At 33.1% G+C, this 24,532-nt stretch overlaps 1 protein-coding gene across 1 annotated transcript; it reads left to right on the top strand.

The window, feature by feature from the left end:
• Window positions 1-5,993: 5,993 nt before the first annotated feature.
• Window positions 5,994-21,906, top strand: cn (Kynurenine 3-monooxygenase cn). Its single transcript, XM_080178894.1, has 14 exons — window positions 5,994-6,135; window positions 8,204-8,238; window positions 9,016-9,135; window positions 12,261-12,343; window positions 12,775-12,867; window positions 14,263-14,354; window positions 15,201-15,310; window positions 16,182-16,277; window positions 16,701-16,826; window positions 17,913-18,010; window positions 18,370-18,529; window positions 19,083-19,232; window positions 19,816-19,931; window positions 20,534-21,906. Exons 3-14 carry the CDS (start codon window positions 9,034-9,036, stop codon window positions 20,712-20,714), a joined length of 1,407 nt encoding a protein of 468 aa, XP_080035020.1. The 5' UTR covers window positions 5,994-6,135; window positions 8,204-8,238; window positions 9,016-9,033; the 3' UTR covers window positions 20,715-21,906.
• Window positions 21,907-24,532: the final 2,626 nt, after the last annotated feature.

Below are 24,532 nucleotides of genomic sequence, written 5' to 3'. Positions count from 1 at the left end.
GCTGTACATGTTTTTTCAGTATGACAGAGAACCAGTTCTAATCCAGCGGATATTGATCGGTTTAATAGACATTCTGGAAATTTTTTTGTAACTTTTAAAGTTCAGAAACCCCTCTCCTTTATTTTGAATTAAATTGAAAAAACGGTGAAGACCTATCTGCAGAGCTCATAGACGTTCAAGGGGGGGGGGGTAAAGTAGGGATTACCCCCCCTCCCCATTTAAAATTTACCCCTACCCTGGGGGTACCGTAAAAAAAAAATTTTACCCCCAAAAAATTTTACCCCGGGGGTACATTTTAAGGGGGGTAAACAAAATTTACCCCTGCCAACAGATTTCAGGGGGGTTAATTACCTACTAAGCTTGGACGCCCCTGGCAGAGCTATCCAATATAACTTAACCTAAAGAAAAAAAAATACACGAAAAACTTCTCACCAATCCTCATTTTCAAAACTTTTCAAAATAGGGGGAGGGGGGGTCTTGCTCGGCTAGAGACTTTGAGGGAAACCAGCGATGTAACTATTAACAGTTCGAGTCATGTAATTTAAGGGTGACTGGTTTAAATTCTCTAATAATAACAATTACGCCCCTAGAGGCTTAAAGCGGCACTTAAAAGTTTAAATGGGCGATTTCTCTTGGGAGGGTGGTGGTACCGTCCCCTAAAATAGTTACAAATCTTCTTAGGATCTATGAGAAACTACATTGTAAAAGAGAACCATATCGGTTCAGCAGTTAGCGAGATCCTTCGGTACGGACAGATAGACATAGATCCTGTTACTTTTATATAAGGATAAGCTCTAAAACTTTGGACAAATTTGTTGCAACACTATAGAAAAAACAAAAGTAAATTTTACGATGGGATTATGGCTCTAAGATTAAGGTATTCAGAGAAAGGGAAAAACATTACTGAAAATAAATATTATGACAAAACCAATTCAAGGATTCATGGTGCTTTTTCGCAAACTGGCAATCGTGCACAAAAACGCCACTTTATCTTCAAAATAAATTGAATGTTAGTCTTTTTTTCTATGCCTAACCCAGTGGGGGGGGGGGGTGGTTAACCCTGCGTGGAAAAGCAGCACCCAATATAAACTAACCTAACCTGACCAAAAGTTATAAACAAACATACGAAAAACTAAACCTACCTTATTTTCAATTTCTTTAGAAAATAAGGAGTGTTTTTTTTTACTTAACATGGTACTTTATGGGAAATTATCGGTTTGATAGTTCATAATGTTTGAAAAGAAACCTAAACAAATATTAGAACAGGACAGACAAAGATTTATAAATCTAAAACGGTCATATTTTTATAGGGTTTATTTATCAATGTACAATCCTATTATATAAAGTAGTATGCTTTTTTTTGTCTGTAGGGAAGGATTCTGCTAACCGATGAACTAATATGGTTCTCCTTTAAAGTGAAGCTTCTTAATGGTCCTAAGGTGGTTTTAGGCTTTTTTGCCCTTCCATATCCCTTTTAACATATAGCCCCTAGATGCTAGTCCTATTATAAAAAGTAGTAAGCTTTTTTTTTGTCAGTAGGGAAGCATTCTGCTAACCTATGAACTAATATGGTTCTCCTTTAAAGTGAAGATACTTATTGGACCAGATATGGTTATCAACTACTTTGTGAGGGAGGGTATCTCCACCCCACCTATAAAAATTACACCTACCCACCACTAATTTTTTTTAAAAACTCAAATTGAAATTAGGGGGTATCGACTTTTCCCCTCCCACCATACGTGCCTCTAGAGGCCTCTAGGGGCGTAGCCGCTAGACAAAAATAAATTTGTAGCAACATTTCAATATTAAAAGAAATTGCATCCCATTTTAAGATTCCTGGATGCAATAAATCTGTTAAGATATACATTTTTCTTAAATATTTTTTATAAAACAAAGAAAGTGACGTCATAAAAATGAGGGATTATCCATCTCTTTTTTATGAGTTTTCTTTCCACTCCTCCTCTTCTCATCCCTCTTTTTTATGACGTCAGAATATTTTTTGATCGACTTTCTTCATCTTCTTTATTCAAAATTGAAAACACTCTATGTAGTTTTTGATTAAATTTGATAGTATTAATAATAAAATTGATAAAAATGGTATATATGTATTATGTACTTCCAAGCGTATTATAAATTCTTGTAAAAATACCAGTTTAAAGATTATAAATGAGTCCAAAATCTTTTATTTTTTGGCTACTTGTCAATTTTCTTAAGATTGCTGTTTTCGGCAACAAATTCAAATGATTTTTAAAGATTAATAAAAAATAAGATAATTCTTTTGTCAAATTATTTTTTTCTTTAAAAAAGAAGTCAAGTTTTTTTTAAAATCTCAAAAAACAAATTCTTTAAGTTTGTCTTTACTCGCACAGGAGGGAGGAAACATGGGAATATAAATTTGCTTGTCCCTAAAAGTATAATTAACACGTTCTCTCATGGCTTAAATACTTTGGGAATTTTATTAAACTTGTCTAAAATTTTCCACCAATTGTTCTAACCTATGAAAGGGGCAATTCTATTGATAATAATTTGATGCTGATCAGTTTATCGTTCATTGTATTATCTCTGACGGTTCTTGCTATTACACCATTTACCATCTTTCAATACAAAGGTTTAGTGATTTTAAACATATAGACAAATAATTTTCTCGTATTCATTCGAATCCGGTAGATAAGAACCGGTTCTTATCCATACGAAAAAACTATGTCTAGCATCGTATTTTTTAGCCGGTGCCTTCGGCACCTCGGGGATAAAAAAAAATTGGTTTTAATCTCATAATTATACTTTCTATATCTGCGGAAAGCTGTTTATAATAAGATGCGAGAAATAACTATTATTCTTCAGTATTAATCCAATTACGATAGGATAATGGCAGGGAGGAAGGAGACATTGGAATGTTAATTACACTTGTCTTTAAAGTTTTATAATAATGTTTTCTTATTTGTTGGCTTAACAACTTTAAGGACTTGTAATTGGTTGGTTCATTAAGCTGAGTGTCCAAACGTTTTTAATCTACAGAAGAAGTAATTTTGTGTATCATTATAAACTAATAACAATTTAAGAGGAACATATCAATAGTTATTAAACGCATCGTATTATAGACATCTTTCCACGGATATTATCCCCAAGGGTTCGAAATCCTGGGCTAACAAACCTGGTATTACTTTATACGGTTTTTATTTTAATATTCGTGGAAAATTGTCTGTAGTACGATGCTTTACTATGGCTGATAACCGGTTCAATCTAACGAATATTAATCGAATTCGAAGCCAAACTGGAAAAACTTTCCAAAAAGGAGATCCCTTTGTCGGTCTAGCGTTCTGTGTCGTTTTAATTGACATACATACAGACAGTTTTTATAGAATAACATTGTTTTTTTTCATTTACTTTTATTAGGGTAATTCTTAAATGGTTTCAGCATGTTTCTGGACATAATTGTCTTTTGTTATTGTAACATTGACGTCATAATGTTATTTCTTGTTTATAATTGCTTAGTGATTTAGATCATTTAAGATTAATAAGTAGATTTTATGACACTATTGGGGGAGGGGGGGGGGGGATTAAAGGTAGGGGGGATGTATATATCTTGTGCCATTTAAATCCTGGTGGGAGGGGACATTGGGCTGTTTATTATACAAGTTCCCAAAATCTTAAAATAACGTTATCGTATTCGTTGCTTAACAAGCTTGGCGACTTTATTTGAATTTTTATTCGTTAGTTCATTAAGTTGAGTGTCCAAATACATATGTTTCACCTGCTAATTGTAATCTACAGAAGGGGCAATTTTGTGCATTATCGTTGGGGATGGATATCAATTTATCGTCCGTTGTATAATCCCTTCATATCCTTGCATCGATAGTGGACAATTTACTGCCACGTCTCGCGGTCGTAGCGGTCATGCGTCATATTTGAAGGGTGACGCAAATTTCAGATCTCGTTTTTCGCCGATTTTTCTTCATAAGATAAAAGCTATGCTTGCAAGATTGTTTAATTCGCTATAATATAAAGATAAATTTTTCTCAAATCGCGAAATCATGGATCTGAAAGTAGGGAAGAGAATAAGGGAGGGGTTAGAACCGGTTATAATAATGTTTTGTTTTCTTGACTTTAAATTAAACTCTACCCCTTGCATTAAAGTAATTTTATGTTTGGAGTGGTTGGGTTACAGGCTGGTGGCTGTCCTAGACAAAATGACTCGAAATAAGTTGCCCAGAAGATTTAGAGCTCAAATAATGATGACAAAAACGATTAGGGAAAAATTTTTTTTTTGGTTAGAAATAATAGTTATTTCTTTCATCGTATTATAAACGGCTTTCCGCGGATATAGAATGTACAATTATAAGATTAAAACCAGTTTTTTAGCCCCGAGGTGCCGAAGGCACGGGCAAAAAAACTGGTTTTAATCTTATGATTGTACATTTTTATATTCGTAGAAAGCTGGATATAATACGATGCTAGACATAGTTTTTTCGTATGGATGAGAACCGGTTCCTATCCATCGGATTCGAATGAATACGAGAAAACAAATTCTAGGATGACTACACGTCCATCTGTCTGAAGTTAAAGATCTCTGTAACTGCTTTGATAAGGGAGGGAGGGATGGGAAATTAAGATAAATCACACTGGTACCTAAAGTTTTATAACTAAGTTTTCAAAAACTTTGGGTACTTTTATTGAATTTTGATTGGTTAGTTCAAATCTAATAGTGTCCAAACGTTTCAACCAATAATGTTAATTACCAGAAGGGATAATCTTGATTATCATCATTGTGGATATATATTAGTTTATTGTTCATTATCTTATACCTTTAGATACATGGGTTTTAATTTTTTTGAGATGCTATTTCTCGTATATGTCATACAATTTTAGGAAAAGTGTCAATAATTTCAATAATAACATATCATAGATAAACTTTACATTTTCTTATATAACTCCATTTTTCTAATAGTACATTGTTTTCAGCGAGATCTAAAAGAACGAACAAACGGGCAAACAGTCATACAGACACCATTCTACTTTTAGATGGTGAATAATGAAAATTTTAATCTTGTACTATTTGATATTAACAGGGAACTAAATCCATTTTTCTAAAAAAAATAGAATAGGTACGATGCTTAATTCTTAACCATTGCTCCCGATTATAGTGAAGTTTCTTATATGTCCAGGGAAGGATTGTAACTATTTTTTGGGGAAAGGTAACTCCACTCTCCCAGAAATAACCTTTAGAAAAACAAGGATGACAACATCCATAAAAGCGAAGCACTGAAACGGTAGAACAAACGGACATTAACACCTATATAGTGTCAGAACTGAATAATCAGAATATAAATGTATAAGAGTCGAAGCAAAATTGTAAGTAAATTTGTTGAAAAACTGCTTTATACAGAATAATGTTTATGGACATACTTACAATTTTAGGACTTGATTATAGAGTTGCTTCGCTTAAAACATTATACTTTGTTGTCCCAGGAATCACTATACCAAAAATCAGATCAATCGAATGATTAGATTACATAAAAATTTGTTGTTAAAAAAGTAAAAAAATCAACATGTTTAAAATGGACGTACGGACATTTTGGTAATGATTATAGAGTTGCTTCGCTTTCTAAATCGTATCTAACTACTGCAGGAATCACCATGCAAAATTTGAAATCGATAGTACAATTATAACATGCCTAAATTAACGAAAAAAGCTATCCGTGACGGACGGACGGACGGACGGACGGACCGACCCTAATTATAGAAAAGCTTCGCTTTTAAAAATGTGTTCACCCCAATATTTTTTGAATTTTTTAATTTTAACACTAAAATCTATAGTGGATCTACAAAACATACCTAAATGATGCATCTATAATTCATTACTCTAATATCTAAATTACTCCCCCCAACCCCTTTGATAAATTTGTAGCAGTCAGTTAAAAAAATGTTATCATCAATGCAACTTGAAATATGATAACTAGTACTTTTCTAAACAGATAATTATGAAAAATAATTTTCTCAAGAACAAAATTGTGTTTTAGTGTAATTTTAACTTAAATAGTGATAATTATTCAGTAACTGTGATATATAATATGAGGAAAAAACTATTTTGCCTCTAAAACTCATACAGTTGAAAAATAAAAGTTTTATTTATATAATGTAAGTTTATTTAGTTTGAAAAGCGAAGCTTTTCTATAATCAGGAACTGTCCTTCCGTAACGGTTAGCGCATTCGTTAATTTAGATGTTAGAATTGTCCTATAGATTAAAACTTTGCATAATGATTCCTATAACAGTTAGGTACGATTTAGGAAACATCTCTAAAATCATTGACCGTGCATTCAAACAAGTTGATTTTTAACCATTTTGAAAGAAAAAAATATGTGATATGATATGATGTTTGGAATACTTCTTTCTATTACAACAAAGAATAGTTTTTCAAGCGAAGCATCTCTATAATCAAGACCTAAAAAGGAAAGTATGTCCTTAAACAGTGTTATGTTTTTATACAAATTTATTCACAATTTTGTTTATACATTTATATTCTGCTTATTAAGTTCTGACACTTAAGCAAATGTTAAAGAGCTTTGCATAATGAATGTTGTCATACTTGTTTTATGTAAATGGTACGTCCTTTTAAAATGAGCAAGTTATAAAATGTGATGTTATTTTTGAAAAAGAGAAACTAGTTAAAGTCAGATCCTGTAGTAGTCCGTCAGCCAATTTGACAATTTCCAGCTTTAGTGAAATGGACCCTTTTTATTAACCCACTCTCGCCTTCCTAATGTTTACAAAATATATTAAATGCAACGCTTGTTTAACAAAGCTTAGATTGCTTAGATTTCTTAAAAGATAAAAAAAATAGTTGCTGAAGTTTACATTCAATTATTTCATATCATATCGGTTCAGCGGTTATCAAGATCCTTCGGTACAAACAGATTAACAGGCAAACACACATACACAGATACTTAATTATATTTTACCTTGACGTCAAAGGTTTGCAAACTAGTGAAATGTACCTAGTGTCATAATTTTGTAAGATTGAAACCTGCTGAAAAGTATTTTGTTTTGAGTTATATGGGAAGTTTTTTCTTGAAACACTACTAATTATTGCTGACTTGAATAAAAGTTCATCAACATATTGTGAGAGGAAAAACTACTCCCAAAAATGTTTGGAGGTACCTATTGGACCCCCAACTTGTTAGCTATAATTTTGTGATAAGGGAGGGGAATCTGACATATTTTCAAAAATTCTTTAAAGGGGTGATACTCCACCCCCAATGCAATGTACTTTCTTTGTCAACATAGAAAATTATCTTATCAGATTAGGGAGTAAGGGTTTTTTTCTGAAAATTATGATCTCAATGACTACTGACCCGATTGGGTTCTCTATTTTAAGTATACTTCCCATAAGTAATGTGATGGTTTTAGGCTAATTTAATTTCTTGGAATAGTTTCAAGTTATTTTTCTAGCCCCGCTCTGCCCCTTTGATTACAAAGTCTCTAGATGCGTAGTCCCTCAGGGTTCTAAATGGATATGACAATGGCCGATAAATTGATGTACATCCCTAATGATGATACACAAAGTCACCCATTTTGTAGATTACAATTTGTGGTTAAAACTGTTTAGACACTTAACCAACCAATCAAAATTCAATATAAGTCCCCAAGGTTGTAAAGCCAAGGAATAAAGACTTTGGGGAACAGTGTATCGATCAGCCTAATGTCCCCTCCCTCCCTGGTAGCCCCTAGTTAAATCAAAATAAAGTAACATTAATGGTGGTTCAGAAAAGGGTACAAATTATGTGGTTGTGTAAACTGGCGCCAATATTATGTAAAGTGTAAAATTTCATTTCCCACTAAACTTAACTAAACTAACCAATCGTCACCTTACTTATCTAAATTATTCAGGGGATAAAGGGAAAAGTAGAAGGCCCGGGCTAACAAAACTGGTATCATTTTTATGATTTTTATCTCAATATTCGTAGAAAAGTGCCTGTAATATTATGCTTTACATGATTTTTCAGTATGGTTGAGAACCGGTTCTAATCCAGCGTATATTAATCGTTTTCGAGGCCATACTAGAAATTCTGTTCTTTTACCTTACTATTCAACAATCTTGAAAATTATTAAATTTATGTATGAACTTATTCCAGCTATAATTGAGAGAGAGATATATACATATGAAGAATATATATTAATATACATTAATTTTAGTTGTATTTCAGCTCCGTAACAGTGAACATACTACCAACATTCTAAGGTTAACACATTCAGGCTTTACTTATATCTATCTAAATATACATAGGACCAAAAAATAATGGATTATAGTTCCTTTCATAGCAACAAAACTTAAGGAGCGTTTCGTCGTATTTTCACAGTAGCTTTTCGCCCATTTCTAGCCCCTGCGGGGGGCTCTATTACTGCGGGGTCAATTGCCTAACCTAACCTAAAAAGATAACCTTTCAAAAGCTACTGTGAAAATACGACGAAACGCCAAATAATGTTCTAGAATCTATTTCAAGGTTTTGTTTTTATATTGAATATTCTGTTTTTCACTTTTTACTCCAGTGCTCACGCCCCTCTACAACCCCCTTTATATCATGTCCCACCCCTCTTGATCTCCCTGTTTTACTCCCGACCCCCCCCCCTGGATCTTAAATTCATAGGGGTAATAAAATTGCAATGGAAATGCCATAGTTTTCGCAAAAATTGTCGAGATGCTTCGCTTTTAACTTGTAACTTGTTGTCCTAGTTATCATTATTACAAAAATAGGATAATTATTTTAAAACTAATTTTTATGGTTAAAAACATTAAAAATCAACATATTTTACGGACTTTCTAGTAACGATTATAGAGTTGCTACGCTTCCTAAATCGTACCTAGCTCTTATAGGGATCATCATGCAAAGTTTGAAGGCGATAGGACAGTTCTGAAATGTCAAAATTAATGAAAAGTGGTAACCGTTACCGACGGACCGCACTTATTATAGAAAAGATTCGCTCTTATATTATAATAAGATATAAGTAATATTTTTAGCATACCCGACCATATAAAATGAAAATGGATTCTCAGGAAGAGTTGCAACACATTGCAGTGGTGGGGGCTGGGCTGGTGGGCGCACTTGAGGCGTGCCTACTTGCTAAAAAAGGTTATAAAGTAAGTATATTCTTCTGGCATTTTCCCTTAAAGTGCCTTGTTGAGCAGAGTAACCCCATCTTTAAAAAAAATTATTAAAAATTAAGATAGGATGGGTAATTTTTTATTTGTTAGTTTATTACTTCAGGTCAGATTAGGTTAGGTTATATTGGGTACTAGATAGCCTTAAGGCGTGCCTACTTGCTAAAAAGGGGTATAAAGTAATTATATTGTTTATAGCGTTTTCCAACAAAATGCCTTGTTTAGCACAAAAACCAACTCTCTAAAAAAATGAAAATAAGGGAGGGTTGGGTAGTTTTTTTTATTTTTCAGTTTATTTCTTTTGTTCAGATTAGGTTAGGTTATATTGGGTACTAGATAGCCTTGAGGCGTGCCTACTTGCTAAAAAGGGTTATAAAGTAAATTGTATATTTCTAGCTGCAAAACACGGATCATGGAAAGAAAACGAAGTAGTGGGTTTCATCTTCTTTTCAAAGTAGCTTTTCTCCCATTCCTAGCCCTTGCGGGGGGCTCTAACCCTGCGGGGCAATCATAAGCATTTAGATACCCTAACCTAACCTAAAATAACCTTTCAAAAGCTACTGTGAAAATACGACCATGTTGTGAATATAGATGTAGCACCAAAAGCAGATGCGTGCACAGGATATTTAAACCCCAATCCCTAAAACATTAACATTGAAGGTGTATATACAGAATACAGATATTTTGGGTAGAAGGTGAACTTTGAATATTAAGGGCAGGTCACACAAACCCCACAAATTTATAGACAGGCCTTAAAACAAGTATTACTTTAATGAAAACTTGCCAAGCCCCCAAAATAAATTTCTTAATAATTTTTTTACGTTGCATTGAAACAATATCTTTTTAGGAAAATTAGTGCTTTTACACGAGTACATGGTAAGCACTGAGACCCCCCCCCCCTTATTTTAACATAAATTGAAAATAAGGGGGGGGGGATGGTAGTTTTTTGTTTATTATTTTGGGGTTAGGTTTAGTTAGGTCTATGTATTGGGTACTAGGTAGCCCCGCAAGGTTAGGGAACCACTGGTATAGGCATAAAATAACTATCCCTACTCATTCTTTTAATCTATTTAAAAAAGATTGGGTAGGTCATGTGTGCTTAACAGTCACTTTGGGTGAAAACACTGAAAAAACGTGGATATGTATTTTTGTTATCATGACAAATAATAAAGTAACAGGATCTGTGTATGTGTGTATATCCATACCAAATGATATCTCTAATTGCTGTTCTGACATTGTTCTCCTTTACAGGGTAGCTTCTCATAGGTCCCGGCAAGATTTTTAATTTTTTGGGGGGAGGGTACCACCTCCCCCCTAAAATAAATAGCCCCTAGAAAAAAAACATCCTCCAAAAAATTAGTTTTTCTTTTTAAATCTAAAAAAAATGAGGTTATCGAATTCAACCTCTCCCCCCATAAAGGCCTCTAAAAGGCGTAGCCACTATTATTAGAAAATAGTAATAAAACGTTTTTTTTTGTTAAATTATATAAAATTCCAAAAAGTGCATTTTAATTACAAAAGAATGAGAATTTCAAGTTAAGTTTTGAGAGATTTAATCAAAATCTAGTTTTTCCCGCCGAAACTTCATGGCGAGCATGTGATAAGAGGTGACGGACCAAGTACATTACGTGAATGGAATTATTATTACTTGGATCTTACACTAGATTATATTGTACTCTAATAAAGTGAAAATTGTAGCTGGCTAAAATATCGATCCCTTTATCCATTCTTTTTACCAAATCCTCTCCTACTGGATGAACGAACTGACCAATAAGTGATGTCCATGTTAGCAACTTTAATTGAAGACATTTTTTCCCATTTCATAATATTGACGTATAATCTACATCCATTGTTTTTGGGTGCGCTAAACTCTTGAAAAATATATTTCACCCTTTTTATCTCCGAATTTTAAGCCCCGCGGCTGCATCTACGGATGGATAAAAATTTGCAGCTTTGACAGAAGGTTTGTTAGGGGGTCTACAGCTGAGTGTGGCTGAATGCGTCTGCGGCCTAGAGTGGCTGCGGCAGTTTAGACAGGGTTTTGCTAAGGGTAACTGCGGCTTAGAGTGACTTATTCCTTCACCAAGCCACTCAGCTTTCTAGAATTCATGCAGTTTGAAGGCTCGATTGCTGTTTTGTCCAAGCAGCATCTATCCTTCCAGCTGCTTAAAAGCCGGGTAGATGGGGTTTTTGGTGCAATATATTTTCATTAAATACTACTCGTCAGACGTATAGTCATACGGTCAAACCATATAAACAGAGTATCTGCACTAATGTAAAAAAAATCGGGTTATAATATATTTATAACGTTGTCACATATTGGACTTGATCCGAATTATATACTTTAAATTGACCAAAAAGCGACCAATCTTGTACTCTGTACTTTGTTCAGAGAGTATTATACAATCATTTTACTAAAATGTATCTTAACAAAATGATACTTATATTTTTTGCGGGAATTAGTCTTAAACTGTAAGTTATTATGGTTTTAGATTCATTTTAAAATACCAAAAAGGTATTTGTTGCCAATTCTTATCTAAAATTTAATTTGATAGGTTAAAAAATTAACAATTATTTTGTATATTTCTTTATAAACACTTTTAAAAGTACATATCTATATTTTTTTAAAATGCTTTATTAGCTTGCTTATATAAGCTGATAATATGATGAAAACTCGATATATAATAATATGGATGTTGCACCATATTTTCTTGGACTATAATAAAGATATACTCCCAGCTGGCGAAATTAAGATACCCCCCATCCAACCCCTATACCCTCTTCTCTCATCCTACAGGAGAAACTAACTGAAAAATAAATGAGGTTCATATTAGCAACATAGACGACAAATTTCCCCTCTCAATATATCCACTTATTCTATATATATCACTAGCGGATTCGCCCCTAGCCTCTAGACATACATCGTTTTACTTTGAATTACAGATTTGAAAGGATAAAGTTTTGTACTATGTTTATCAAATTAAAAATATTGCTACACGTTTCTCTGTGAAACAAAATTGAATTTAACCCTTAATTTTCTATTTTAATATCTGCAGAAAGCTGTCTATAAAACGATGTAGTAAATAACTAATATATATTTGTAGGTAGATGTGTATGACGTACGACCAGATATTCGTAAGATGGAACATGTAGCTGGAAGATCAATTAATCTCGCCATGTCTGTCAGGAAAAGAATATTTTAATTATTGAACACTAGCGGCTGTTGTTTAAAAAAAGAAAAGGTTTCGGTAACCTTGTACGACAGGAAGTCCAGTAAGTCATACAGTGAACGTCATTGAACGTCCTATTGGGTCCTTGTGGTGGGGGCATACAGTTATCAAACCTTTTCCTTCTCTATTGTTTTACTCTAATGTTAAATTGTTCAAGTAATTATCAAATACAACTCAAAATCCGTCTAATTTTGTGTTAAACCTTTAAGCATTGTTTTGATATACAATTTCAATATCGTCAACCCATTTAAAATGGACGTACGAACATTCTGGTAATGACCATACAGTTGCTACGGTTTAAAGATTGGATCTATCTTTTACAGAAACTATCATAAACATGATTTAATATTCTAAATTAAAATAAATAAATATTCTTGCCTACTTGTAGAGCACTGACGGCTTTGAAAGGAATAGACCTGGATGAACATATAAAGAATGAATATGGAATACCTATGCACTCAAGAATGATTCATAATAAGGAATTTAGTCATTCAAAAGAATTGTAATCTTTTAGAATATTTTTTAAGGACGTACAACTTTTTTATTTACTATTTTTGGTCAGGTTAGGTTAGCAAAAGTACAGCGGTTATAGGTCCCGCAGGGTTAGGGCCTTAAAGAAAAGAGTTAAGCATAATGGGAAAATAATATAATTCTAATCTACAGAAGGGGTAATTTTATTATCATCATTGGGGATGAACATCAATTTATCAGTCATTGTCTTAACCCTTTAGATTCCCGTTAAAATCTCTATCTAGTGTATTATTATTGTGGATGTACATCAATTTATCGGCCATTGTCTTATCGCTTTAGATCCCTGTTAAAAATCTCTATCCTTCTCAATTATGAAATAAAAACAAAACACCTTTTTCTTGATTTTTCCAGGGATCTAAAGGGGATAAGACAATGGCCGATAAATTTATGTACAACCCCAAAGATTACAATTAGTAGTACAACCGTTTCGACGCTCAACTTAATGAATCAATCAACATTCAATAAAAGTCACCAAAGTTGTTAACCCAACGAATAAGAAAACGTTAGTTTAAATCTTTGGGGACTAGTGTAATAAACAGCCCAATGTCCCCTCCCTCCGTGGATATTTTTCACTACAAGACCAATAAATCTTGATTATTTTAATTAAAACAAGTTTCAATTTCATATGATCATTTGATAAAATTCCAATTTGAAAATAAACCAAAAACAATGCCAAGGAAATGGATAAATATTTGACAAACAAATAGCATCTGTATTCAAAAGCTGCTTTAAAGCAGTTGGATTGCTATGGATGTTTATATTCCCCATATTGGTGGGAATGTTGACAAGAAAAATTAGAGGTCTAGCTTTAATAGCAGCCGAGTAATTATTCTTTCTCCATAGCGTTGCGGACTGACAGACAGACAAAGTAAATTGTAGAGTAACTTCGTTACTAATATATTTTTGTTACTAGGCGAAGCTATTCTTTTACTCTCTTTGTCTGTCCTTCTATTTTTCCTGAATGGAAGATATCTATTATAGAGCACCAATATAATCTTACCTAACCTTCAAGGAGGCAGGGGACATGGGGTTCTTTATTGCACTAGTCCCCAAAGTTTTATAATAATGTTTTCTTATTTTTGCTTAACAACTTCGGGGACTTTTAATGAATTTTGATTTGTTGGTCTATAAAGTTGAGTGTCCAAACGTTTCAACCAATTATTGCAAACTACAGAAGGTGTAATTATGTGTTTAATCTTTGGGAATGTATATTAATTTATCGGCAATTGTTTTTTTCCATAATATCCCTGCTTCTTAAAGGGATAAAGCCTTTTTTTAAATGGAAAAAATATGTAAGATTTATTTTACTAATTTTTCATAAAATGACTAAAAACGCTGAGCAGGACGGTAGCAAATATGGTATACCATATGGCAAGAAAAATGAATGTATTTATTCTGTAGGACGGAGATATGTTAATGAAATTCTTTTAAATAAAGGTAAGGCTTTATTTCAATTGATATTTTTTTTTTTTTGGGGGGGGGTGGGATTAAATTTTTCTAGGGGAGATTTCTCTCGGGAGTGCTGTGGTACTCCCCAAAAAATAGCTATAAATCTCTCCAGGATCTATAAGAAGCTAAATTGTAAAGAAGGACCATATCGGTTCAGCGGTCAGCGAGATCCTTCGGTACAGACAAACACATAGAGATCCTGTTACTTTATTAGAAGGATAAATTAGAAGTTACAAGGACAATTATGTCCATAAGTAGCGTAGCAAAAATAAATCTACAGCAAGTTTTGTGTAATAGGCAATGCAATGTGTGAGTCCTTGCCCAAATATTGGCGTATACATGTGACTAACGACTAGTGACTGAACTGATAGAAGAGAAAAGGGGCACTAAAGAAGATATAACTAAATATAATTTGGTGACGGACAAACGGACGGACGCACATACGCGTACGTGAACCAGTCAGGTTTCCATAAATAAATAATGAAAAAAACGTTCCAGAACCTTTATTGGGTAAGGTCCCTTTTGTGGCAACGCACCTTAAGGGGCGATTCTTCGTATTTTTCTCCTATTTCTAGCCCCCTGGTGGGGTTTCTAAACCTGCGGGGACAATTGCCTAACCCTGTTGGGCAATCACCAAACACAATATAACCTAACCTAATCTAAAATAACCTATAAAAAGCCATTTTAAAATACGACGAATTGCCCCTTAAGGGGCGTTGCCACGAAAGGGACTATTCCTTCTTTTTTTGACTTTAGAGGGGTTGGCAAGATCTTTTGGTACAAACATCCTCTCTCTTTTATTCAAGGATTCTAAACTGTAAAATTTTCTTTCAGGTGAGGAGTTTAGCAACATCACCTACCATTTTAACCACAAGCTAGTTAAAGCTGATCTTAACAAACCTGAGCTTACTTTTAGTGTTGACCAACATAATCAAAATGAACAGGTATAAATTCTAGTTGTTTTGGAAGATTTACATGGATAGGTTATTTGAAGATAGGTTTATGCCAAAGAAGATAAAGTATAGAATAGAATCCAGGTAGAAGATTCTGCCTGGCTAGCCTGAAGTAAAATTGGAACTTTTGAAAGACCAAAACGGCTACAAGGCTGTTAGTAAATAATATGATTTCAGTAATTATTCAGAAAATATATTCAAAATAAATTTCTTTTCCAATGATTTACTAAAAGCCATGTAGCCAAGAATCCAGCTTCCTCTTCCCTATTCACGATGGATTAAAAATGAATTTAATGTGCATATTAAGCCTTAAAAAAATAATTATGTAAGAAAATTTACAAAAAAAATAGTGGTCTCAGTATTTATATTATAAAACTAAATTGCGCTCTTATGTTTCTTATATTAGATGTTGATACAAATTAAACTTTTCTAGTTTTGTCCAACTAGTCATTGTGATTTGTACTTTATCATTATTGTCTTTACTGCGCAAGTCAAAGATTCCTTCAAATTTCCCAGAAATATTTAGGGTTTTCATTTCTATTCCTCCTTATTCTATGGTTTATGCAGAAGTTCACATTATTTGGTGACAATTTGGGATTTCTTAGGAAGCTATTTAAATGTTAATATTTTTTATTTATTACTGGCAGCTGCGACCCTGGCATCTCAGGGGTCTACAATCAAGAAATATGGAATTACAGAAAAATAGCTTAAAACAATACCTAGACTTTCTATAAAAAAAAACAAGATGGCTTAACACCATCCCAGGACCTATAAGATGTTTTACTATGAAGGAAAATTTTTAAAAATATGGCTGTGGTCGAAATCGTAAATAATATAACTCACATACTGAACCTTTTTTCAGATAACTGTAAATCCAGATTTAATAATTGGATGTGACGGAGCCTATTCAACTGTTAGGAAGGAGATGATGAGGAAACCAAGATTTAATTATTCTCAGGTATTAATATCATCGGAACGTTAATTATATATTTTCTTTGTTTATAGACAGATTTTAAGAATTTAAAACTTAAATTGTTTTAAGTGCAACAAGCATGTCATAGTCTTTGATTAATTTACATTACCGGCTAAAAATTAAAATTTTCTTGTTATTTGTTTGATCTATTTACTTTTTTTTGAAATATGTATCCATACCTTAGAGATAGTAACTGAATGGTTTAATGCTAGGTGAAAATATGGTTAAGTATTTAGCAGCTGAAGACAATCAGCTGTAACCAACAAAAAATAGTTATTCCACCTGTAGGCTATATCTTATTCCTGGAAAGCAATGCATTTTTAAATATATTTAATTTCTTGATTTTTTTTCTTAAGAATGCCCTTCAAACCTCCATTCGTCAATCTTAAAAACCTATTTTCTTTTCAGGAATATATCCCCCATGCATATATGGAGCTGAGTGTGCCCCCAGTTAATGATGATTTTGCCATGGAGAAGAACTACCTCCATATTTGGCCTAGGGGACAATTCATGATGATTGCTTTGCCTAACCAGGTACAAACCAAAGACTAAAATCAAAATTTAGATTCCTAAATCTATTCTTATTCTTAAATATGGTGGTCTTTGACATTATGATAATAAATGGTGCTTGCCCTCAAAGTTCCTTGCAAGCAAACAAGCCTCCTTCCCCTTTTTTTTTTTGAAATTAATCAATATTAAATGGTGGTATTTTTCAAACCCCCAATGCCCTACCCCTGCGAAAGACCTCAAACCTACCGGTAACCTACCGGGCTACCCTTAACCTAATATAACCTAACTTAACCCAGCTTAAGATAGAATACAAACACATGGAGCGAGGTTTTCAATGCTCGATTAGGCACTTTTAGGGAAACCAACAAAGAAATAAAGTACAGTCCTATTAAAAAAAAAAACTAAGTATATTTGTACATAAACATTCGATTGCAAACATGGCTTTATTATTCTTATGTAAGCAAATAATTTTGCTGATTTTTTATTAAGGATATTTGATGTAATAATGTCTATAATGAATGTACTTAACTTTTGTTTTCTATAAGTACATCATTAACTGAACAAGGAAATCCAAATACAAAATTCATATACCATATACTAGAATAAGAATGGAGGGAGAGGAATAGTTATTTCTTTCATCGTATTATAAACGACTTTCCGCGGATATAGAATGTACAATTATAAGATTAAAACCAGTTTTTTAGCCCCGAGGTGCCGAAGGCGCGGGCTAAAAAAACTGGTTTTAATCTTATGATTGTACATTTTTGTATTCGTAGAGAGAGGTTTATAATACGATGCTAGACATGGTTTTTTCGTATAAATGAGAACCGGTTCCTATCCACCGGATTCGAATGAATACGAGAAAATAAATTATACAAGTTAATATACTCGTTTTGTCATTAGTAAGCTTATCCTTATTAAAAAAGAATGATTTTACACAAAACTACCCCTTCTGTAGATTACAAATAGTTGTTGAAACGTATGGACACTCAACTTAATGAATGAACCAATCAATCTAAATTCAATAAAAGTCCCAAAAGTTGTTAAAACAACGAATAAGAACAAATTATTATAAAACTGGACAAAACTAACGTATTTTTGTTATTTCAGGACAAGTCTTTTACTTTGACACTTTTCATGCCAACAGACACTTTTAGTGGAATCAAAAATAGAGAAGATCTTTTACAATTTTTTCAAGATAATTTCAGGTAATCATTTTATAAAATTAAAACAAGTATATTTTTATTCTTGAGATGCCGAAAGCTGTTTATAATCAGATGCGATAAATAACTATTCCAGTATGGCATTGAAACCGAATAATAACCGCTGGATTAGAACCGGTTCTCAGTCATACCAAAAAATCATGTATAGCATTGTATTAAAGACAATTTTCCACAAACATTAAAATAAAAATCACAAAATTAATACCTGTTTTTTTTGTTATCCCGGGACTTCAACCCCTCGGGGCTACCAAAAATAGTTTTAATTTTAAAATTTCTTGTTTTGATATCCGCGGAAAGCTGTATAGTGTATAGTATATAATACGATGCGGTAAATAACTATTCAGGGATTCCATTGACCTCATTGGAGAAGAAAAATTAGTGGAAGATTACTTTGCCAACCCCTATCTCCCTCTGGTGAGCATCAAATGCAAGCCCTACAATGTTGGGGCCACCTCTGTTATCCTGGGGGATGCTGCCCATGCCATGGTTCCTTTCTATGGACAGGTAAACTTTTTTTTAAATTGAGGATTTTCTATAATTAGGGTTGGTTTATCGCTAATTTAGACATGTTAGAATTGTTCTATCGATTTCAAACTTTGTATTGTGATTCTTATAAAAGTTGTATACAAACAAGAAAGCGTGGCAACTCTATAATCGTTACCAGAAAGTATGTACCTTCATTTAAAACATGCAATTTTTTTACATTTTGACAACAACTTTTTAATTCATTTGTTTATTGGATTCCTAGAACAACAAGGTACAGTATTATAAGAGAAGCATCTCTGTAATTAAATCCTAAATTGAAAATATGTCCTTTTACAGTATTCCGTATTTATTAAATTTCTCAATAAATTTGTATACAATTTTGTCTCGATTTGATGATTTCTGTAATAGTTAGGTTCAGTGTAAGAAGTGTAGCAACTCTATAATCAATTCCAGAAAGTCAGTTTGTCAATTTAAACATGATGTTTTTTTTAGTTTTTTATTAGACTTTTGCATGACTTTAAAAAATCAAGTATCCAGACTTTTTCACCAATAATATCCATGAATAATTCAGGGCATGAACTGTGGCATGGAGGACTGTATAGTGCTGAATGACTGCTTTGAAAGTGAGGGAAGTGTCTCCTCTGCTTTGGATAAATACACAAAGGTTCGAAACCCGGATGCCGAGGCTATGTGTGATCTAGCACTGTATAATTATGTCGAGGTAAGGTTTATTTTATGAGACAAATCCTTAATAATCAGATGTTCAGTGGTTAAAAATGAAGGAAAAAATCACAAAACCTATTACCGATAGACAGACTAAGTAAATCATATACTTCTAGCGGCTACGACCCTTGAGGCCTCTAGGGGCACTTGACAGGGGAAGGGTTGAATTTGACAACACAATTTTTATTTTAGTTTTATAATTTTTTTAATGAGGGGTAATTTTTTTTCTAGTGGCGATTTTTATGGGGAGGGTTGTGGTGTCCTCCCCCAAAATAGTTCGCAGTGCCTAAGTTAAATTGTAACGGAGAACCATATTGGTTTAGCGGTTAGCGAAATCCTTCGGTACACACACACAGAAACATAGAGATCCCTTTACTTTATTATAAGGATATGCTTATTAAAATAGGGAATGATAACAAAAAAAATTCATTGTTCTATTTTGAATAGCAGTCGAGAAAATCACATTGCCCCATAGTGGTATGGCAGCTTCCCTCATAACAACACTCTTTAAAACTGTTGATAAGCTGTCGATTTCAAATTTTAAATGATGCTATATAAAAACACCCAAATATTATATGTAGATGCGAGACTTGGTGAACAAAAAGACCTTTCTACTTCGTAAGAAATTGGACAGCCTTCTACATTGGATGTTTCCAAACTTTTGGGTTCCTCTCTACACTAGCGTTACTTTTACCAGGTAGTTTTCAATTAGAAATAGTCCATATAATACTTTTTGATAGGGCTCGGCCGACAGACGTGTGTCATCCCCCTGTAAGCCTCAGGAGAATTAACCTTTAACGCACGGCTGCCAAGCCATGTTATTGTTTAAGAGAATAAGTTAAAGAGACTAAAAAGTATTTGTTTTAGAAGCAGCTTATACGTAGTGCCTTATAAAAATGACGTCACGCAGTACAAATCTATATTTTAGGCCAATATACATTTTACCATAGGTCAATTCCAATTTATACTGGCCTATCATTGGTCATTTGTATTGTATGACGTCATTTTTTATTAGGCACTGTAATCTGCTTCTTTGTTTCAAAATGATTATCTTAATGCTTCAAACAGAAGCGTGCAGAAGGGGTTGTAACCACCCCTCTGGCCTAATTAATTGTGGTTTATTATTGAGAGTGTATTCAACCCTCTCTCTGGCCAAATTAAAATGGGGTGGCTAAACCCTGAGACGGTCAAATTTTTTGAGAAATGTAAAAGTATACTCTTTAATTTGAAGGGTTTATGAAATACTGGAAAATGCTTGTTTATTAGCGCACCTAATACATAATTGACTCCTTTTCCTAGGATGAGATATCACAAGTGTATTTCCAACAAGGCATGGCAAGACTCTACCCTCACCTGGATAACAACTGGTGGCAGTATTGCCTGCCTGGCAGCCGCTATAATTACAGCCAGACAAAACTATAATTCCATTAACTGTTTAACCATGAAATTTGTTGACTTTGTTAGTAATTATATCAAGTAATTTTCTTGGGGAGGGAGGAGACATTTGGCTTTTTATTACAGTGACCAGTCCCCAAAGTCTTATGATAACGTGTTTAGCTTAACAACCTTTGGGTCTTTTATTGAATTTTTTGGTTCATTGATTTAGTTGAGTGTCTAAACGTGTCAACCACTAATTGTAATCTAAAGAAGGGGTAATTTGGTGTTCTATCATTGGGGATGTACATAGATTAATCGGCCATTGTCTTATCCCTTTAGATCCCTGACAATTTCTCTAATTTTCAACAACTTAGACTAATCAACTTATAAATAATCGGCGGTTTCCCCCAAAGTGGAAGAAATCACAAAACCTACCCTCCAGTACTTTTTTAAGCAATTGAAAATATTGGGGGGAATTAACCTTAAGTTAGCTTGTATTAGGAATAAAGTAAAAAAACTTTTTAAGAATAAAGATTGGGGGGGGGGGGGTTCCTGTGCTCGCTAGGCACCTTGAGGGAAACACCAGATAATCAACAATCCTATGACGTATTATTAGTTATGAGTACAGAGTAGTTGTTTTCAGTCTTTATCATTTGTTTCAAATTTATTCAAATAGTTTCATGCCTATATTTTTTTTCAGTATGGCTCGAAACCGGTAAATATCTGCCAGAATAGAACCGGTTCTCAGCCGAAATGGAACCATATTACAGACATTTTTCCACGAATATCAAAATTAAAATCATTAAATTGAAATAATTTTTGGTAGCCCGGTCCTTCAGTCCCTCGTGACTGACAAAAATGATTTTAATCTTAAAATCTTTAATTTAATATCAGCGGAAAACTGTCTAAAATACGATGCGATAAATAACTATTATATAGCAAATTTTAAAAAGTGAAATTTTATTTGTAAATTACGTCATATTCTCTAAATATTTATGATTCGAAGTAGTATTGCTTTTAATAAAAATTAGATAAGAATCTTACAATCCAAGTATATATCAAACATCTCAAAATATATCGGATCAAACACACAAACGTAATAATTTTTTTGTTGACATTACAGCTTTTCACAGACAGACTGACTAACAGAATGTAAAATGTATGTAAAGCAAATTTTAATAAAATTAAATTTAACCTAATATGTATTATGTATTTTAAACATTAAATTGTAATGAAATGATTTACTAATCATCATAAAAGTTGTAAATATGTATTCTAAAACTTAAAATATATTTTTTTATTTAAATCTTTTTTTTAAAGAAGTTGTATCAACTTTTTTTTTTATAGCTAGCCGGTCCTTTTAGTAAGTAGTAGATGTAAAATTTTTCATAGAATTCAGATATGCAATCGGTTTTTTTGTAGACCTCTTATTTTTTAAGTAATTTAAGTTTAAAAAAAAAAAATTAAGTCGATTTTAAGGTACTAAAATGCAACAAAAAAAAGAAAGAAAATGGCCATTATGAACAAAAATAGTAAGATCTTTAATTTGACACCTTACTTTTTCAATTCTGTCAGGTAATTATTGAAAAAATCGATTTTTTTAAACCCACGAGAATAAAAACTTTGAACTCAATTTTATCATTTCACAAGTAAAAAAATATGGGTTCATATATACCTTTAGAATCAGAAAAATATTACGAATCCATTGTAAGCAAAATTGAAAAAAAAGTTTACAATATAGTATATAAACTACAATAAAAGGAATTATATGAAAATATCATATTATATTGTACAGGCAACGTCTTAACTTTTGAATTGGGTATAAAAATGGGAAGGGGGTATAGAGGGGGTAAAGAGGGGGTAAAAAAGGGAAGACGATAGTGTTGCCAGAACAAAAAATACAATTGGCCATTTTTATATTTTTTTACTTTTTTTCAATTTTGCTTACAATGGATTCGTAATATTTTTCTGATTCTAAAGGTATATATGAACCCATGTTTTTTATGTCTGTTTGAGAAAATATTTAGGTCTAAAGTTTTTATTAAACCGAGGTTAAAAAAATAGATTTTTTCAATAATTACTCAACAGAATTTTAAAAGTAAGGTGTCAAATTAAAGATCTTACTATTTTTGTTCTTACTGGCCATTTTCTTCTTTTATTTTGTTGCGTTTTAGTACCTTAAAACCGACTTAATTATTTTTTAAAAAAACTTAAATTACTTAAAAAATAAGAGGTCTACAAAAAAACCGATTGCATATCTGAATTCTATGAAAAATTTTACATCTACTACTTACTAAAAGAACCGGCTAGCCATAAAAAAAAAGTTGATACACTTTCTTTACGTAGTATTAATAAAAATAGAATTAACAATGTTATTTCATTTCTCGATAGGATTATCTGAAATTAAAGTTTAAATGTACAGGGTGGGGCAAATAAGACCGGACAAACTTTAAACGGCCATAGCGCCAAAACTACTTGACCAATCAGTACGTTTGACCCCACTAAAAAAAGCATAGGTAATTACCTTTTAGCACAAAAAAATCTTTGTACGAAGATGGGCTCGTACTCCGAGCTGGCCGCGCTTATGTTCAATAAGGCAGATTCGAAATGCGCCGGTGGAATAATCTGGATTCTTGACTAGGGCCCACTAAATCGGATCTCAGCCAATCTGTATGCAACTTGCTGGGGATACTGTTAGATACATAAATAAGACACTAGAAAAGACTAAAGCTCTCTATCTAAAGTGGCTTGGCTGTAGTACTCCGGCATAGTGAAACGTGGCAGATTTTGAGATGACAAAAATTGTGTGAAATCGTGAAAATTTCTCGGTTCTTCAGTTAAAGACCCATATGGAACTTAAAAACTCATTTTTGACTATAAATTGCGCTGACAACCCTAGCTAAATCTTCATGCCTATTCCAAAAAGGTATAGAACGTCATTCCAGCTCAACTGTGGTCCAAATAAGAGCCTCCGTGTCAAAGGGTACCGTTACAGTAGGGTGAATTTGGATCCTACGGTTACTCACGTTCCTAAGGAAATGGGGCCTCCCAGCAGCCCGATCTTAATTCAATGGACTTTTGGGCCTGTGGCTACTTTGAAGCATGCACCAATAAACGTGCCTATACAACAAAGACCTCCCTCATTGCCATCATCAAGGAGAAATTCGCCAGCTTGGACAAGGACATGGTGACCAGGGCCTGTGGGCGGTTCAGGGGGCGGTTAAAGGAGTTAATTGAGGCTGGCGGCGATTTTATTGAATAATCTAATAGTCATATACATATTTTGCTTGCCAGTTTTTAAAATTCAATAAAATCTTTAAAATTGACGATTTTATGTTCATTTGTTTAGAAGATAGAATTTGTCCGGTCTTATTTGCCCCACCCTGTATATCTTGGAGATGCGATCCTCAATTTTCAAATTCTTTGAACGTACATATAAGACTTTTACAGAAATGCTTCGCATCCAAACTATCTATCTATGCTTGATATAAAGTTAACACTATATGGAGTAGAATCTAAATATTTGATTGATGTGCCCCTGCAATTATCAAGTAGCATTCAGGCACAAGACACAATTACTTTAGCTAGGCCCAAGGCATTATTTGTATCCTTTTATGCATTCATAGGCCTACCTCTACCTATATAACACCATATATGGGTAACGCTAGCCTATTCATGGTAATTTGTATGTGATTTGTTAATATTATATGTTTATTAAAGACATTATGTTTATTGTTAAAGTAACCATGTAACCGATCAGTACAAATATGTATGCCTACAACTATGTCTGATTTACGTCACAAATTAACATACAGACACTTAATTGCACAGACAAACACTAAGATCCTGGTTCTAAACTGATGTTATAGCATGTACCTCTTAAAATAAGTTAGTTATTTATTGACTCTCCTACCATCAACT

The sequence above is a fragment of the Acartia tonsa genome, chromosome 12 (genome assembly GCF_053477335.1).
Source record: "Acartia tonsa isolate MP-2025a chromosome 12, ASM5347733v1, whole genome shotgun sequence".
Classification (NCBI taxonomy): Eukaryota; Metazoa; Arthropoda; class Copepoda; order Calanoida; family Acartiidae; genus Acartia; species Acartia tonsa.
This window is presented reverse-complemented; position numbering and strand designations above follow the sequence as displayed.